This window comes from Pinus tabuliformis, chromosome 7, assembly GCF_031772625.1.
Source record: "Pinus tabuliformis cultivar Carrire ecotype Pingquan chromosome 7, CPIR1, whole genome shotgun sequence".
Lineage (NCBI taxonomy): Eukaryota > Viridiplantae > Streptophyta > Pinopsida > Pinales > Pinaceae > Pinus > Pinus tabuliformis.
The window spans coordinates 1,679,326,238-1,679,344,485 of NC_142293.1; the positions used below are offsets into that span (position 1 = coordinate 1,679,326,238).

General features: G+C 38.6%; 1 protein-coding gene across 1 annotated transcript; it reads right to left on the reverse strand.

Annotated features, from left to right (window-relative positions):
• Positions 1-15,772: 15,772 nt before the first annotated feature.
• On the reverse strand, positions 15,773-16,701 carry LOC149254908 (stress-response A/B barrel domain-containing protein UP3-like). The gene has a single exon (XM_089460270.1). The coding sequence runs from the start codon at positions 16,554-16,556 to the stop codon at positions 15,894-15,896; it is 663 nt and encodes a 220-aa protein (XP_089316396.1). The 5' UTR covers positions 16,557-16,701; the 3' UTR covers positions 15,773-15,893.
• Between the last annotated feature and the right edge of the window lie 1,547 nt (positions 16,702-18,248).

Genomic DNA, 18,248 nt, shown 5'->3' on the forward strand with positions numbered 1-18,248 from the left:
GTTTTGGACCATATGTTAGGTTGGGCGGACCCACCTATGGTTTTGTGCATGATTTTCACATATGTTTTTTGGACGCGATGGTTTTCGGTCCATGGTATTGGACGCGATGGTTTTCGGTCCATGGTATTGGATGCTTCGGCATGTATAAATATGTATTGTAACATTGAAAGGAACATAATAAAAAATCAAGCTGGTAGTCCCGGTTTTGGGATCCAGGGAAAAATCTCTGTGCATATGTGTTTTATGGGTTATGCTCTCGCATTGTTTATTTTCTTTGTTTAAGAATTCGTATGCAGGTAATTTCTGTACAGGGTTAAAACCTACATCATCAACATCCCTTTAGATTAAGGGGTGGGGGGGGATGTTGACACCTAATATTTGGGATTAGGAAAATCTATGTAAATATTGTAAATAGAAAAATAAAGGAAGTTGGAAGACAAAGAGGCATTGGGAGATGAAACTCAATAGTTTCCCTCTCCTTGTATATATTCATATTCTCTCTTAATGCAAAAACAACAATTTCATTCGTGGAGTTACTCCTAGCCTAACAAATTTTGTAGTTGTCGATCTTCATTATTTAACATTTTAGCCCTTGATGTATATGTAATAATATATTTTGGACATGTTCTTCATGTCGGCTTCAAAAGAAAGAATTTGAATTTTTAATTTTAATATTTTTTACCTTAAAGAAGTCAAGTTGTCCTCCACTTGGTCGAGTTGGCCCAGCCCTATTGTGGCACCCATTCGACCTCCCAAGAAAGATATATTTATGTGATTTCACCTCCTCATCTAGAAACCATTTGACCTCAAGCGATAACAATCTTCTAATCCAAGCGAAGCAGAAATGAAAAAAGAAGGACTTCACACGTGTGACAAAAAGGGTGAATTTCTGGGCATCTTTAAGCAACAGGCCTGAGTTTCTCTAGTGCAGAAGTAGGCCAAATTTCAGCCCTAGCAGATCAGATCAGGCCAAGTGTATTGGGCAGTTTGGTGACTTGACATGAGAGTTAGTTGACTAGGTTTGACCAAGGCTACATTATGCTGAAAAATCGGGAGGCTTACAAATTAAATTAGATCTCCTTCTTTGATAACTACTTGTGAAATTTGTTGGCTTTTTATTAATTTAATTATGTTATTTTTCATCAAACAATTATCAAATGTAAAAATATGAAGATCATAGGCTCCAAGCTAAGGAAAATCCCCTCCAAGGGGAAAACCAAGAGAACCATTAAAAAAAATAAAAATAAAATCTTCTTATAGAATCAAATCAGAGTGAAATATCCAAGACCCATGACCAACCTTCTAGATGCCAAGTCAAACCCTCCTTCCGCACAACAAATCCATCAACAATATGAGATCAACAACAAATCTTCAACAATAGATACGATGAGGCAGAACTTACACAAACCTTCTTCAATTTTAGACTTTGGCCCTTCATCTTTGAGATTTCAAAACCAATCAAGCAAATTGTGTGTGTTCAAATGAACTCAAATCATCTTCTATTTATATTGTCCGGAGGGGTGCGAATAGACATGTCCTTTGGGGCAGGGTCGACTTGGTATATAGAGGCATTTTTGACCCAAAATTACATCTAGAAAATTATTTTCTCTTTTTATTTACAAGAAGTCCAAATAGGACCTTGACTCAACTAATCCTAGAAGCATGAAGAACATGCTTAACTAATACTAATAATAATAATAATAATTTTTTTCTTTCTTCTTTTTGTTTTTACATAAAATATACAACGATATAAGTACAAAGCTCATTATGAAGACCGAACCTAATTACATTTTCTAACACATTGTTGGTCTGATTGACTTCATTTTGACTAGGAAAGATCAAATGTGTATCTGTTGATCTTAATAATTTCTCTACAGAAAAGGTTTTTGGGTTTTCCCCCATGTGGGGTTTTCCCAGGGTAAATTCTTGTGTCTCGTGTTTGGTCGTCTCTTTATGATCCTACTATCAATTTTGTTCTATTGTTGAAGATCTTTTGTGTAATTGCTTAATGATTAATGTGAATACAATGAAAAGTTAAAGTAAAATCATTAGAAGTAATTATCAGCTAGAAGACCTATGAAAAATCAACATGGTATCAAGCTTTTGGGTGAGAGAACAACCTTCACAAGTTAACCTATTTTTAAGGACAAGAAATCATCTAATCTCTATGTTAAAGGAGTATGCCAAGAAGTCCTGGTCCGAATCTCTGAAAAAAACAGTCGAAGCCCTAGTTTAAGACAGAAGTTTCATTTTTATTACAGGAAGAGAAAATCGTGTTCGATCCTTGCATTTGTGAGAAGGTCGTGGGCCTAAACTTATGTTGAAGGCAGAACAAAAGGTCCTTAGTCTGTTTCAGTTAGCCGAAGGAGCCTCAAAGCTTGAGACAGAGGGTCGAGAAGGCCTCAGGATCTATTGTAGTAAACTGAGAAACCTCAAATGAAAGATATGAAGGCTTCAGAGACTGTCTTAGTAAGTCGAGAAGGCCTCGGGGCCTATTTGGAGGGATCGAATGGCCTCAGTCCATCTTTTATCTCTAACAGATGAAGATGCTTCAAAAAAAGTTGTTGATGATCTTTGCAAAAGAAAGTTTGTCTAAATTCGTTGTTTACCTACCTCAAAGTCAAGCCTCAAGGAAAGCAAAGTCTATGATTTGATCTGTGATCAAAATCTAGACTGAATTACTAAGGATAATTTGTGCTCTGTCTAGGCCAAAATAAGGAGGAGGAACCACCGAAAATCTATCTAAAAGAGCGATTTCTATTTTGTGCAAAGTGTTGAAGAATCTAGGGCAAAGTAGTGTAGTGTGATTCTTCATTACTTGATAACAATTTGTGAAGTCTTTTTACTTTTCTTGTTAGCTTATTCTTCTTCTTATTATTATTAGTGCATATGTGTGTACTTCATCAAACTGCTACCAAAACATAAAAACAAGAACACAAGATGCTGGCTCTCTGTCAGGGCCAAAACCTCTCTACTCTTGAGAGGAAAACCCTTTAGTGAATTTCTCTTATTGAAGCTTCCATTTATTAATTCTAAACCCTAGACCCCTGACAAAGAGATCCTCCAAGCACAAGTCATGTCTTCACTCCTTTCTACACCATATACCCTGGCACTTCGTCCTCCTACTTCCGACACTTCGATCTTCTTCCAACTTGTTAGTAACCTTGTTATACTTTCTCTAGAGAAGATACTTTTGATGAGACCCTTCTTCTTATGATGGTTCCTTTCTTCTGTTCACCAATCAACTAACTTGGATGACTGTAATCTAGGGTTGTTATGACAGCAGAGGCAACCTCCTTTTCCCTCGCATGTGTGACTGTAATGAGCCTTAGAACAACCCTCTTACCTTCGCTTTTCCTCCTTGATCCTTCGCTTCAGAGAGTGGTCTTGTAGGCTTGGATTGTGCCTTAAACAATGAAATATTATGAGCTGTTAGTGACTGTTGTCGTAACTACAGGCAGCCTTCCTTAACTTCACACGTGTAGCTGTAGTTGTCCTAGAAATGCTCCCCCTAACTTCGGTTCTATATACTTCTTCCACGCTGCCCTTAAAGACTTTATCTTCGCTTGTCTCTTTGCTAATTTCAGAGCTTTAGTGAGTACGCTATAGAGGAGTGGACAACCTCTATATAAAGAATTTTGTCCCTCCATTTAGGCTGACTTGTCAACTAATTGTAGGTCAACTTGAGGACTGCTTTTATGCTTCAGATTTCTTCTTTCAGGGATGTCGTTGCTTGGAGGATGCTTGTGACTTTGCTTGGAGGTATTCTCTTGACCATAATACATATACATACAAGGTATAACATGCCCTTAAGGTCTTCAACTTATTCTTTTGACTATTTGACTCACCTATAGCACTTTAAATAGTGATAGACTTATTTCAATGAGTAAGAAACTCATTGACATATATTATAAAAATAATATTTCTTTTCTTGAATAAATACAAATATCAAAAGTACATTTATGAAGACCGAACCTAATTACATTTCCTTCAACACTCCCTCTTAGCTAGGGAGGTATTCATATAACATTCCAAGGTGTTTGGCTATTATCAATCTTGAAGAATTCACATAAGAGAAACCAGATTAGCAATCCATATGTTATAGCATCATATTCATCAACATTGCCATAGTGCAAGGCCTTGACTAACAACTCCATCTCTTCACGAGACCATGAGCTACAATGTTGGCGAGACCAATGATTTATAGACACCTTCATTATTGTCTCTCAAGGTACATACCCACCCGGGTGTTCTCCGAGTATGATCTTCTAGGACTATTCTTATCTTAGGTTCCCAGTCCTCAAAGAATATCGATCCTCTTGCCTACTCTTGTCTTGGATTCCCTACACATCCTCAAAGAGTATCGGATGCTAGATGATTACCTAATCCTCCCATTCTTTCTTTCCAAGTGAAGATAAGAATGTTGTGTCTATCTTGTGTATATATTTCCATTCACGACCTTCATTTAGACTTACAGTTGTTAGTCCTGGTCTAGTGCATGCCCCATGAAATGGACAAACACAATTGTCACTCCTTTGTAATCAAGGGTGATCCAAAACTCCCTTTTGATCAGGGACCTATCAGAGCTCCCTCTTAACTGGGGATTCTTTCCTTCATCAGCAGCTTCTTCTTCGTGGGTCCTTTAGTTGCTTGATCTCCTTCCTTTCGTGATGTCATGAAGCCTTTGTTTGAACTTCTTCTAGGTAGGGCACCATCCATCGATCACTTTCATCCCTGGTTTGTCATGTCATTGCTTCCTTCGTGGAAAGTGGCTTTCTTGTCATTCATTAGGTTTTCTTGTCATCTTGGCTACTCCTTTGTCATCTTGTCCATGCTTCGAAATATTCTTCTCATGGATGCTTCACTGTACTTTCTTGTTTACATGCTTCGACCTAGTAGCGCATCATGACTTCATCCTGATATTGCTTCAACATTGCTTTTTGCTGGACGGTTTCTTCATCACAAAATCTTTGTAGAGTAGAATTAGTTATTTGCATCTTTTATATCTCCAAGGCCTTCATAAGTGTCAAGGCTCCTTCAAAGCAGTGGTCCTGCCTTCTTTCGGGAGATATATTCAAAGCATTTTATTAGATAGTGATTCTCGGTGATCATGGTGTTCTTCACATGTTTGATCTTTTTCTTCATTTGCTTCTTCTTAGATAGATAGGTCAACCATCTAATGCTTGTGAGAGCATTCCTTCATTGCTTGCTTTCTAGACTTGTCAACATTTCTTCTTGCTTCTTAGTCAGCGATCTTGTGCTCCTTATGTGAGCATATTCTTTTGTTGACCTTCATTGCATTGTGGTACATGCCTTCGAGCATGTTCTTGGTGAAAGAAATTCTTTCATGCTTGATCATGTTATAGAACTATAGCCGTGACTTAATAATATACAAATGATAACATGACTAAACTTTGATGATGCATACATACCTCATCTTGATTCTCCTTTGATCATCCTTTGGTGTGGCCCTTCTTGCTTCATCTTACCTTGCATGCATATCATCCTTTTCTTGAATCCCATAAATGGGATTCCCAATGAGACATCTGCCTTGGTTCATGAACCTTCTTTTGAAGATTCCATCATAGGATCTTAAAGATCCTTGCCTTGCAAATGTTTCTTTTCCTTTGATGATGGAGGTCTTCTAAGATTCTTAATCATGAACAATTTTTTCTTTCATCATGGATGAGGTCCTATACTAGGTATGCTTCTTCTACATGAATATCTTGAGCTATATATGTCATGCTCCTATATTCTAGAAGATATTTCTACTCATGCATTTTTGTTCTTATCATAAATGCTAAATCTTCATGAGTATCGAGAACTCTATGTACATCATGCTACTAGATTCTAGAGGATGATTCTAGCCATGCAAATTTTAATTTATTCCTACATGCTCCTATCCTACTCAAAACTTTGAAAAAAGTCTAGAAGTAAAGAGTTTGACCTAGTCATAGTAGAGATCCATAGGATATTCCTTCTTTTGCTTCTTTCCTTCTTCTTTCATCTCTTGAGTTATGTGAGCTTCTTCCCTCTTCCTTTTGCTGTTGTTGTCCTTCTTAAGCTTAGAAAAATTCCTTTTGAGTGTCCATATTCTTGGCATACAAAACATTGGATTTTGAACATGTATTTGTTGTTTGTTCTCCGTGGACCAAACTTGCCAAATTTACCCCTTCTTTTGGCCATGGTAGCAAATGCTTTCTCTTTTGATCCCACATCTTCATTTGCCTAAGTCTGGTTTCCTCTGTCCTACATAGAGACCATATTTCACTGAGAGTGGTTACTTCTTTCTTGGCATATATGCTTGATGTGAAGTTTCCCCACTCCTTAGGTAGAGCATTGAGTACTACAATTGTCATCTCTTTGTCAGACATGACTTCCCCAAGCTCTTGAAGTTGATCTCTCATTTCAGATATTTTCATGAAGTAGGGAGCTATTCCTTCCTTTGTTATCTTCATCTTGTATAATTCATTTCTTAGAGATATTACTTCTCCGGTTGTGGATACCGAGAATAGCTCTACTAGCTTATCATAAATTTATTTTGATGTCTCAAACTTGGAGACATAAGGAATGAGAGTCTTTAATTGATTCTATTAGAATCCTTTGAGCTCTCGTCTCATCCTTATTGTACTTGGCTAAGGCTTGAGTTTGTTCCTTAGCAGGGATACCGATATTCCCTTTGATATGCTCTAGGAGTTCATTCTCCTTGAGTAATAGATCAGTCCTCTTCTCCCATGCAAGAAAGTTATTGGTTTCTACCAATTTATTTCTTTCCTTGCAAAAAGACATTGATGTATATTCAGAAGGGGACATGTACTTACTTGATAGATTTTGAGATGTAATGGATTTGCTTCCTCCTTAAAGGCTTGATGGCTTGTCTTCCCTGGATCTTGATGTTCTTCAAGTTGCCTTCTCCAAGTGGACTTGCTTGGTGATAAGGTTTGCTTGAAGACTTGTAGCTTGATGTAGGTCCTGCTTCAATCTGCTCTTCTTTGTAGGTGCCTTTATATAAGGCTCTTCTTCTAGCTTTGTAGACCTTCTTGATGAATGATGGATTGTATACCCTTCTTGACCTTGAAGTGATTGAGACTTCTAGGCTTGATGCTTCAACCTTGTAGATGCTTCTCCTTGATGAGTGTTCTTGAGTTGCCCTATCCTTGATGTGTCACCTTAGCTCTGATACCATGTTGAAGAATCTAGGGCAAAGTAGTGTAGTGTGATTCTTCGTTACTTGATAACAATTTGTGGAGTCTTTCTACTTTTCTTGTTAGTGTATTATTTTTCTTCTTATTATTAGTGCATATGTGTGTACATCATCAAACTGCCACCAAAACATAAAAACAAGAACACAAGATGTTGGCTCTCTGTCAGGGCCAAAACCTCTCTACTCTTAAGAGGAAAACCCTTTAGTGAATTTCTCTTATTGAAGCTTCTATTGATCAACGCCGAACACTAGACCCCTTACAAAGAGATCCTCCAAGCACAAGTCACGTCTTCACTCCTTTCTACACCATATACCCCGAAACTTCTTCTGGCAATTTGTTTCCCGGCGCTTCGTCCTCCTACTTCCGGCACTTCGATCTTCTTTCAACTTGTTAGTAAGCTTGTGATACTTGCTCTAGAGAAAACACTTTTGATGAGACCCTTCTTCTTATGATGGTTCCTTTCTTCTCTTCACCAATCAACTAACTTGGATGACTGTAATGTAGGGTTGTTATGACAGCAGAGGCAACCTCCTTTTCCCTCGCACGTGTGACTGTAATGAGCCTTAGAACAACCCTCTTACCTTCGCTTTTCCTCCTTGATCCTTCGCTTGAGAGAGTGGTCTTGTAGGCTTGGATTGAGCCTTAAACAATGAAATATTGTGAGCTGTTAGTGACTGTTGTCATAACCGCAGGCAGCGTTCCTTAACTTCGCACGTGTGGCTGTAGTTGTCCCAGAAATGCTCCCCCTAACTTCGGTTCTATATACTTCTTCCACGCCGCCCTTAAAGACCTTATCTTCGCTAGTCTCTTCGCTTGTCTCTTCGCTAATTTCAGAGCTTTAGTGAGTACGCTATAGAGGAGTGGACAACCTCTATATAAAGAAGCTTGTCCCTCCATTTAGGTCGACTTGTCAACTGTATTTAGGCCGACTTGTCAACTGATTGCAGGCCGACTTGAGGATTGCTTTTATGCTTTAGATTTCTTCTTTCAAGGATGTCATTGCTTGGAGGATGCTTGTGACTTTGCTTGGAGGTATTCTCTTGACCATAATAATACATATACATACAAGGTATAACATGCCCTTAAGGTCTTCAACTTATTCTTTTGACTATTTGACTCACCTATAGCACTTTCAATAGTGCTAGACTTATTTCAATGAGTAAGAAACTCATTGACATATATTATAAAAATAATATTTCTTTTCTTCAATAAATACAAATATCAAAAGTACATTTATGAAGACCGAACCTAATTACATTTCCTTCAACACAAAGGAAGGAGGACAGACCCCTGGAAAGAGGCCTAACAAGCCTCAAATTCGACCTATTATGCAAGGCCAAAAGGCCTCAGATGATTCAATGAAATTTTGTGGTAATGTTGAACCCTAGAAGAAGTTTGAAATATGTCTCTTATTCATTTGCACAAAGTAGATTGGTGAAGGCACTAAACATTTTGATCCCAAAATGGAGCCTATCTCAAAATGCTTGAGTAGAATGGGCATTTCACAGTTTATAAGATTAAAGCAAGATGAATTCAGTAGAGTCTCCTAACATGAGTAGAAGACGGATTCAACAGACCCTAGACAGAATTAGTTGGCATCTTGAAGAATTCGGACTTGACCAATGGTCTTCCTTTAGTGGATCGACCTGAAGTTATACCAGAAAATTCTTTGATCATAACTTAAAAGGAATCCAAGTTGCATACCACCATTAGTTGGTTACATTCTATTGAAATTGGAACTGTATTTGACTGGTTAAATTACCATACTATAAACTATTGCACTAGATATGTTCAGTGAACAGTGATATTGTTGTGAAGGAACAATGGTATTGTTATTGTTAAATGAACAATGATATTATTATGGATAATGTTATTTGGATGAGTTATTTGTTTCACTATTGGATGAGCAAAGGGATTTTATTGGCAACCCTAGTTATCTAAAAACCCAAGGGCAAAAATTTTCCTAGGATATTACACACTACTTCAATCCAAGTTTCTCAAATAGTGCCCCTCCTATAACCCTGAGGCCTCAGAGAAGATCCCACTAGACTAGGGCTAAAAACTAACCCCTTAGTAAGGTGAGAAAATAAGTTTACAGTGAAGATCGGTCAATCATCCAGATCACCCGTTTATCTATGTTAGAATGCCCAAAACATTAAGTAAAAAGCACTTGATTGCAAAATGGTTAAAGTACCTACCGAGTGGTAGCCCACCTTCATTCAAGAGGAATGGCGGATGATGAGAGGTGTATGATCGGTGCAAATGGCAGAGGAATGTGGCATATCATCATAACTAAACAATGTATAGGGTTGTTGGCTAGTTAGTTGTCCAAGCTAGGGGAAAAGTTATGGGGTTACCCACCTTTGGTGGGTAATAGGCATTCACCAACTCGGGCACGATTTAGATGCTCAAAACCTCAAATAACCTCTACATCTCAAATAACCTATGACACGAACAAAACTCCTTTTGGAGTATCTTTAACTCGAAAACCACACTTTTGTATCTTCGCAAACAACAAGTAGTCTCCCTTGTTGCATGAATAGAATGTCATAGTGCTCCACAGACCTTATCCTCTATGCAGACTTCCCTCAACTCCATGGACCTTCTCCTCTACACAAACTTCCCTCAACCACACAGGCCTTCTTCTCTGTGCATGCACAATTAACAACTAGGGTATCCAACTCAACCTTTGTCTTCGCTCAAGATTTAGAAGACAGCTAAGGTATCTGGCTCGACCTTTGTATTTGCACATTTTGGGCTCCTCCTATGTGTGTTGGTTTCCACTAAATCAAGGATCTCCAAATATTGCTTCAAGGCTTACAACCCCTACTTCTTTTTTATACCACTTGTTGATATTTAGGAGTTTGAATAAAATATTAATTACAAAGAAATAATGACACGAGATAACATAGAAGCATTCGGAGAAAGCAAAGGTTTACGTGGTAAAAACCTGACAGTGTGTCAAGGAAACATCCACGATGCAAGTATCAGTATTATATTGCTCAACGAACAAGATTACAATATTCTTAGATAAGGCTTACAACAACATTACATTCCATCTCTTGGGCTACATAGATATATCTAACTTGGCACCATTGCATGAACTGCCACCCATTATACAAACTACCAAATATTTACTTGAAGTAAATTTTGGTTTTTACAATATAGATTTCTTTTTAATTGTTGTCATGATTCCAACAATGGGTAATGGAACAATTTCTTAGGCAAACTTCGTAGAGTTGCAAATAACACCATTGAGCCACTTGGGGCATGTCAAGGGACAGCCTTGATGGAAACAATTGTGTGCAAGTAGGCCAAGACAACCCAAGTGGTTAGGGAGGCAACCAAGTTAGGCACGTTTTGTGGAAAACATGTGGATCAAATGTTTTATTACAATAAAAAAGAATGAGAAGGACAATGGCTATATAAAGAGACCTTGAAGAGTTCATTTGAGGCAAGCAAGGAGGAATGCAAGAAGTGTGTGAGACTATTCATGTTCTATTTACGACAGTGGAGACCTTGTCTAAGGAGGGAAGAGGAAGGGGTGCTTCAGAATTTACTCTTGTTGGGTGCAACAATCTCGGGCCAATTTTCCCTATAAGGCAAATTAGACAGGCTTGAGACAAACATTGTTGCAATTTAGACACTTATCATAGTGGATTGTTTTAATGACCAATAAATAAGTGCAAGATTGTGGTAGCAACATCTGTGGCAGTTCAGTTTGTAGAAGTGATTTCTCTCTTGTTGTTGTATTGTGAATGACTCTTGGTTTGACCTTTTGGCCTCAGCAAAGCCTGACACTTTGGTGGTTGTTCTCTTTATAAAGAACTTAACTAATCATGGTTCAGTGGGTTTTACTCTCGAAGGAGAAAGTTTTCCCATTAAATAGTTGTGTACTATTGTGTTGCAGGTGGTGTGTTTTAAGTTGTGTTTCCTTATGTTTATGGTTCATGGTTGAGTTATATTGATAAATCACCTTGGTGAAATGATAATGGCCAAGTGTGGGATCACAAATAGTAATGTTGAATAAGTAGGTTAACTATTTGTTGGAGTGTTTGGAAATGACCAGGGTTTTTGGTGAATGTGTAGTCTAGTGGTTAGAGTTACTGTTGAGCCACTCCATCAGACTCAACTAACCAATGCTACATGTGGTTAGACAAAAAAAATGGAAAAATTATTTAATGTTTACCCATGTGACAGGTGGTAGCAAAGCTGATCTAAATGTTTTGGTGATACTTTTCACCATTGTCACCTTTGTGACAAGTGATTTTAGAGTGTAAAAAGATTTGGGCAGATGCTCTTCACTGTTGTGACAAGTTGTTTTGAGGCATGGATATAATTGGAGAAGGTTGTGAAGGCTACCTTTTGTGAGATGATGGGGCAATTCATACTTTTGTGCCAGAATGTGGAGATCACTTTAGTGAAGTCTTTGGCCATGGAGATATGCCTTTGTGAGAGGTTCACATAAAAGTAGCTTGGGTATGGCAGCCACAAAAGGGGACAAAGTTGGTTGTTTGTTCCCACTTGAAGAGTTGGTCGAGCCTTGCAATCTATAGGTTGAAGGTTCTTATGGGATGGATGCAACGTCTGGAAGTTGATGGGAAGAACAAACTTATGGAACAAATCCAACTACGAGTGGAAAAAACATTAAGGCTTGGTAGCAGTCAAGCGCACATTTGGAGTGAAGTTATGATTGTAGTAGCAACTATAGGAGTCAAAATGTGTCAGATGGTAGCACCTTGTGAACTATGCAAAGTTAGCCTCTAGAGGTGCATTGTTTTAATAGAATGATGTAATGGAAGGTTCTTGGTAGAGTTGGGTGTCCAATGAAGAAGTTATCTTGGGAAAAATGGTGGACTTGCAATGGACATTCGAAGCGTCTTGGGCAAACTAAGGTGAGCCATGGGTGGGTTCAAGTGAAGCAAAGCTGAGATGAGTTGTGGGGTAACAAAGACAAGACGAGTTGAGGGCGAATTCATTCAAATTAAGGGGTGAGCAGGCCAAGTTGGTGATTGAGTTGGCTTGCATGGGTAGGTTGAATTGATGATGGGAAAGGTGCCTCATAATATTGAGGCAAGGGTTGCAGCAAAGCTTCACACTTGTATTGTGCCTTTGTGTATGGAAGGTAACCAAGACGAAGTTCCTTGGAGGTGGGTGGAACATGACTATCAATTGAACAAACCAACATAGGTATATAACAATGGGCATTGTACACTATCGAAATCAGTATGGGATGGTTTGGCTAAGTCTAATTATTACTTTGTCACTCACTGACACACTGATATGGGCCAAATTGTCAGGATGGTTTGGACCATAAGGTTTCCTTTTGCCGTGCTTTGAGGAGCTAATGACAAAATGGAGAGACATGGAAGTATGTTCTTGTAGTGTGAATATTGGACAAGCGAGTAGGCCTAGTCCAACTTATGATAAATGGATGGGCAAGTAGGTCCAATCCAACTCCTGTATATTAGGCAAGCAAGCAGGGATGGCTCAACTCATGGAGACTTTTACAGGCATAGAGTTCTGCTCAAGCTCACAAAGGGAATTGTGTTGATGCAAAGGCATGTTGACAACTCGGATAGGCTAAATGAAATATGCAAACTTCAGTTGGATGAACATATGGTTGTGCATCATACTGGTTTGAATGCATGGGTTATAATGATTGCTTATCTCAGGTTGGGCATGAAGGAGGTCGGTGCATGAATCCTTGAAGGTTCAACTAAGTGCCCAAATGACTTTGGTGGAGTTGCAACATGGAGATTTGTGTTGGAACGTAAGAATGCAACTGAGAAAACAGTTACAATCATGTTCACCCATGGTAGTGAACGAATTAGTGAGGGAATCTGTAAGGGTCTCTTCCTCGCTGAAAAAAACCAGTCGTTTGAAGTGCATTTTAAGCAAGTTGCTAACATACAAGGATGACTTGGCACTCAAGTGTTGGCAACTTAATGGAATTTCTGTCCTTGCATGAACTAACTAAGGGGCATGCCCGTGTAGAGGCAGACATTGGGACCACGTGAGATGGCTAATTCTTCAATGTTGCAATGGATGTTTGGCCTAGACATGGCTTTGGCTAGGGCTTGATGGACCAACTTGGTGGTGGTCGGTGCATTTCATTGGACGATGGACAAGACATCTTGCCTTTGGCTCTTGCCTCAGGCACTCTTGGCAACAAACTTGGGTGCACAGGCCCAACATGTTGGACAAGGAAGAATCGAAAGTGGGCAAGCCTTGACGAATAGAAGAAGTGAATGCATTGTGTGTAGTGTCAGCTAATTCCATAAAGGCATGGTTCAAGCAAACGGGCAATTGAGCAGTCAAGGGTCAGCCCCGATGGAAGCAGTAGTGTGTAAACAGGCCGGATCCACGCAAGTGGTCAGAGAGGTAACCACGTTAGTAATGTTTTGAGGATGTGTGGGTCAGCCATTTTGTGGAAAAATTGATGAGGGACAATTGCTAGACAAAGAGGCCTTGAACAGTTCATTTGAGGCAAGCAAGGAGGCATCCAGTAAGTGTGCAAGGCTGTTCTAATTATGTTTATGCATGGAGACCCAATCTATGATGGAATGAACAGTTCAGCCAATGGAAGAAGTTGTTCGTGCTTGACTCTTGTTTGGTGCAACAATCTTAGGGCAGTTTTCCTTCTAAGGTGAATTGGACAGGCTTGAAGCAAATTTTATTGTGGACCATGTTGTTGTTGGTGGTGTGGTTTATGTTGTGTTTCCTTATGATTATGGTTCCAGGTTGAGTTACGTTGATAAATGATATGGTGAATCGATAATGGCTAAGTGTGGGAATGATTCACAAATGGTAGGCCTATGGCTTTTCTGTCTCACCAACACAGATTCTCCTCTGCATAATTAGAAGTTTATTTCTCTGCAATTCTCTTTCACATTAAGTTCAAGCTTCTGCAAATGCTATTCACCAACAAGCAAGAATGGCTCTGTTTCAGATTCAGTTTCAAAACCTGTCTATTTGCCATGTAAATGTTGGTGGTCAACCTTGGAGCAAGCCCACTCTCTTGTGCGTTATGTCAACCAAACAGTACACACTGTTTCTATTAAAGTTCAGCACCCAGACTCAATCAATGATATATATGTCTACCCTTTAATAACACAATCAAGTGATAACAGGATGCATGCAATTCTCATGAGATACACACATATATAATTAATAATTATGCACCCAGGAGTAGATAACTGTAATTAAATATCAACTTACGAGCTTGAGGGTGAATTGGTTGATTCCGTGTTGGCTATTTAATACTGGAACAGAGCCCAACGATGGCTGTAAGCAATTCCCTAGCTCTCTACAGAGGCACATTGCATATAGCTAATGATCAACACAGTACATAAGCATATTCACTATGCCAGAAACCAAGCAAACGGACAATTGGGCTATGGATTCCACCCATTGATTCCAACAAACTGAACTTAATGTTGTGGCTATTCAGTTTGACACTTAAAGTGTATGAATGTTGCTAAGAATTAACAATCGAGCAAGTTGCAACTGTTGGGGAGTGCATGCGATCTCTCCCAAACACAACCAATAGTGACGTATATGGGTGAAGAGCTAATTTTCAGGAGAAGTTTGAGAAACGGGAACCAGGAATTGCTACAACGGTCAACAGCTCTGTTTCTTCAACTATCGGTTCCCATGGGCTCTTAGATGGATGGCCTGGGGTAGCCGGCCCCCCCCCTTGTGGCCAAGATAGGGTGTGGAACTTTTATTAAATGAAATTCACACAGTAATACACCAAAATGAAGCAATTAATCAAAACAATTCAATCACACAAACAATTACACACAATAGATAACAATGATTGCCATGCTGAATCCCAAAGGAAAAACCCCAACATCAAATGTCTTTATGTCTAAGCAATTGCAGAATTGCAATGGAGTCTGTCTCTCTAGAACATTACAGGTTACATTCAAGTGGATTTTACTCAGCATTCCCTCTCTTCTCTGCCAAAGAACACCTCTTCAATCATTATGCTTGGGTTTATAGGCAGTGGCTTTGTTGGGAGAAACTAGAAGATCAGGCATCCTGATCTCTTTTAACTCCCCAACTGTACCACTCTTCAGCATTCCAACAACGGTTCCTTTGTCTTTCCTCTTGTCTTTAATTTGTCATTTGTAGTGTTTGCATTTGCAAAGCAGCACTTTGGAGACAGGTGGTCACTAATTGCATTAGCATGGGGGCCTTTCACATTGTCAACCACAAGAAGCTACACAGGCCATGGCTACAAACAATCAATTTAATACAACAATTACATCTTTCACAGAAAACCATGCCTCTTAATGTAATTTCTGATTATTATGTTCCTATTGATATCCTTTCTGTTCCTATCGATATCCTAATAAATGCTCACACCCCAAAGCAAGTTAATTCACACTCAAAGACAAACTTCATTCAATTTAATACAACAATTACATCTTTCACAGAAAACTATGCCTCTTAATGTAATTTCTGATTATTTTGTTCCTATTGATATCCTTTCTGTTCTTATCGATATCCTAATAGATGCTCTCACTCCAAAGCAAGTTAATTCACACTCAAAGACAAACTTCATTCAATAGTGCTATGTTTTATTTCAGTTTCACTTTACATCTCAAAATCTACTGTTGTATCATAGCGTGAAATCATAGTCTAAAACTTGTGCAAAGTTCCTACTAGGGGAACTCAAAATCATTGATTTGCAGAGTTGGGTGAGACAGTGTACTCTAGAACCATAAAATTCTCCATCAGCGGCAGAACCTTCTCATTCTGTATCTTGACATGCTCCTCATTCGTGTTAAGCTCCTCCAGCTCTTTGACACCAGGGAAAAGTAACAGGAAGCCCCATGTAAAACCCTTAGCCCTAGCGGGAGAAAAATTCTCACCAAAACTAACCTGCAGAACTGATGGAAACATATCGTTATACCCACTGAGGATTTCAACCAGCTCAACCCTCTGTTGCTCTGTTAGGCCCTCCTTTGGTTTAAAGACTGCAACCCTGATGGCCCCGTAGGACGGCATCACAAACCCACCAAGGTCAGCCTCCCAGTCCAGACCAAATATGTCATCTACAATGGGCAGACCAAGGTCTTTCACTACATGGACATGGTCGGGATGACCAGAATACTCAGCTAAGCTCTGCTTATCCTTGTATCTGCTGTGCAGAGCATGGGTATATTTATAAGTCCCAGAACTGAATCTCAATGCAGGCCCTGCTGTTAATTGTAATACTTGATCCAATGAAGTCAACCCTTGCAGGCCAGAAATCCAGGCATTGATCATTTCAGGTGAAGTGTCATCTTTGACATTGAAGAAAACAACATGTTCCACTACCTTGGATGGCAAAGAGTCCATGTTGCAGAAAATGAACCGACTCTTAGATTCGCTTGGAAACGGTCTGTTATATATTTGATCGCATGAATTTTTTTTGCAGAGGGGAGAGCTACCAAACCCAAAAGGTGAAATAATGAGTAGCTAAAAATCCTCGTGGCCCCACAGAATATATATATATGAATGAATGGATCGTCCACTAGATCACAGAATATATATATATGAATGAATGGATCGTCAGTAGCTTTGTGGAATTATTAGCATCTATGTATTTGGCTTTTTACAATTCAGTTATTTTCTTATTTTAATTAGTTTTGGGCATTTTACAATTTAATTATCTTTTTATTTTAATGGATGATTGGTTGGTCTATTTTTTTTAAAGTTTTTTTTGAAAAGACAATGCCAAGAAATTGTTGTTAACATATTGTCATACTTTCTTGATGTAAGCATCACATTCCAAAATGAAATGTTTTTCAATTCCACAAGTGTGCAAAATCACACTAGTTCTTCCCAAGCTTCTTTAGATCTTTTCTATTGTCTTGTTTCACACCAAAGTTGATGCAAGTTAGTTCTTAATTAAGCAATAATAATCTTTGTTCTCCACAAAATGTTAGCTCCATTGCACTATTTTTGTTGGAGATCACATGTAAGCTTGAATTCCTCAACATAGTACTTCTTCTTTCTACCCTACTATTTTCCCCATATACGCTTGTGGAACTTCTCCATAACAATTTTTTTTAACTCTTTGCTATTTGTGGGACAAGCATTGAAGTATATATTCCATTTATGCATCCATTTGTTGTTTTGCCTCATCCATGTTTTCTTTTTGCACTGGTGTCTTCATTGAAGACAACTTTAGGCCATCTACCTACTCTCATTTGCTCAATTCTTTTTAGATATGTTATGAGACTCACCATAGCAATTGCTTCGATGGGAGTTGCTCTTGTTTCACTCAACATTATCTCATAAAGAACCGTACTTTTTATTTTGAACTTGCTCAGAAACTAGATATGGATCACAAAAGCCTAAATTCGATCAACTTGCTCATAATCAAGCATTTTTTTTTTTTTTTGAAATAGGGGTGTTGCTAGCCCACAATTCACACCCATCGAGCATCATTGGACTACTAGGAGCCCAAAAAGCACTTTAGTAGGTTTCCAATCCCATAGCTTTGTCTCTCTACATCTATTTTGAAGAGCATATAATGTTTTCCACCCACCTAAAATTCTATTCTTTCTGCGGTCCTCCAAATTAAGCTTGTTATTGAAATCAATCCTGAGGTACTTGTACTCATTTACTTCTTTAAGAGTATCGCCTTCAAAGAAGAACATATGTTGGCTCTGCTTCATTTTATTAGAAAAAATAATTATTTTAGTCTTGTTGGTATTGACTTGCATCCCCACTGCTCTACAAAAATGCTCGAGGGCATACAGCTGCATCTGCAATCCTTGGGTCGATTTAGCAATCAACACAAAGTCATAAGCATATACAAGAAGCCTTATCACAAACTCCCCCAAATGGTCACATCTCCACCTTACAGATTTAGCAATTCTTCTTGTTTGTCAATATATAAACCAAAAAGAGTAGGGGATAAAGGGTAGACTTGTGTGATTCCAATATCACTTCTAGAGCTTTCCGAAATTTTAATTTTAATTTTGACTTTCACCTCTCCATAAAACCTATAAACCATAACTATATATAAACTATATATTCATA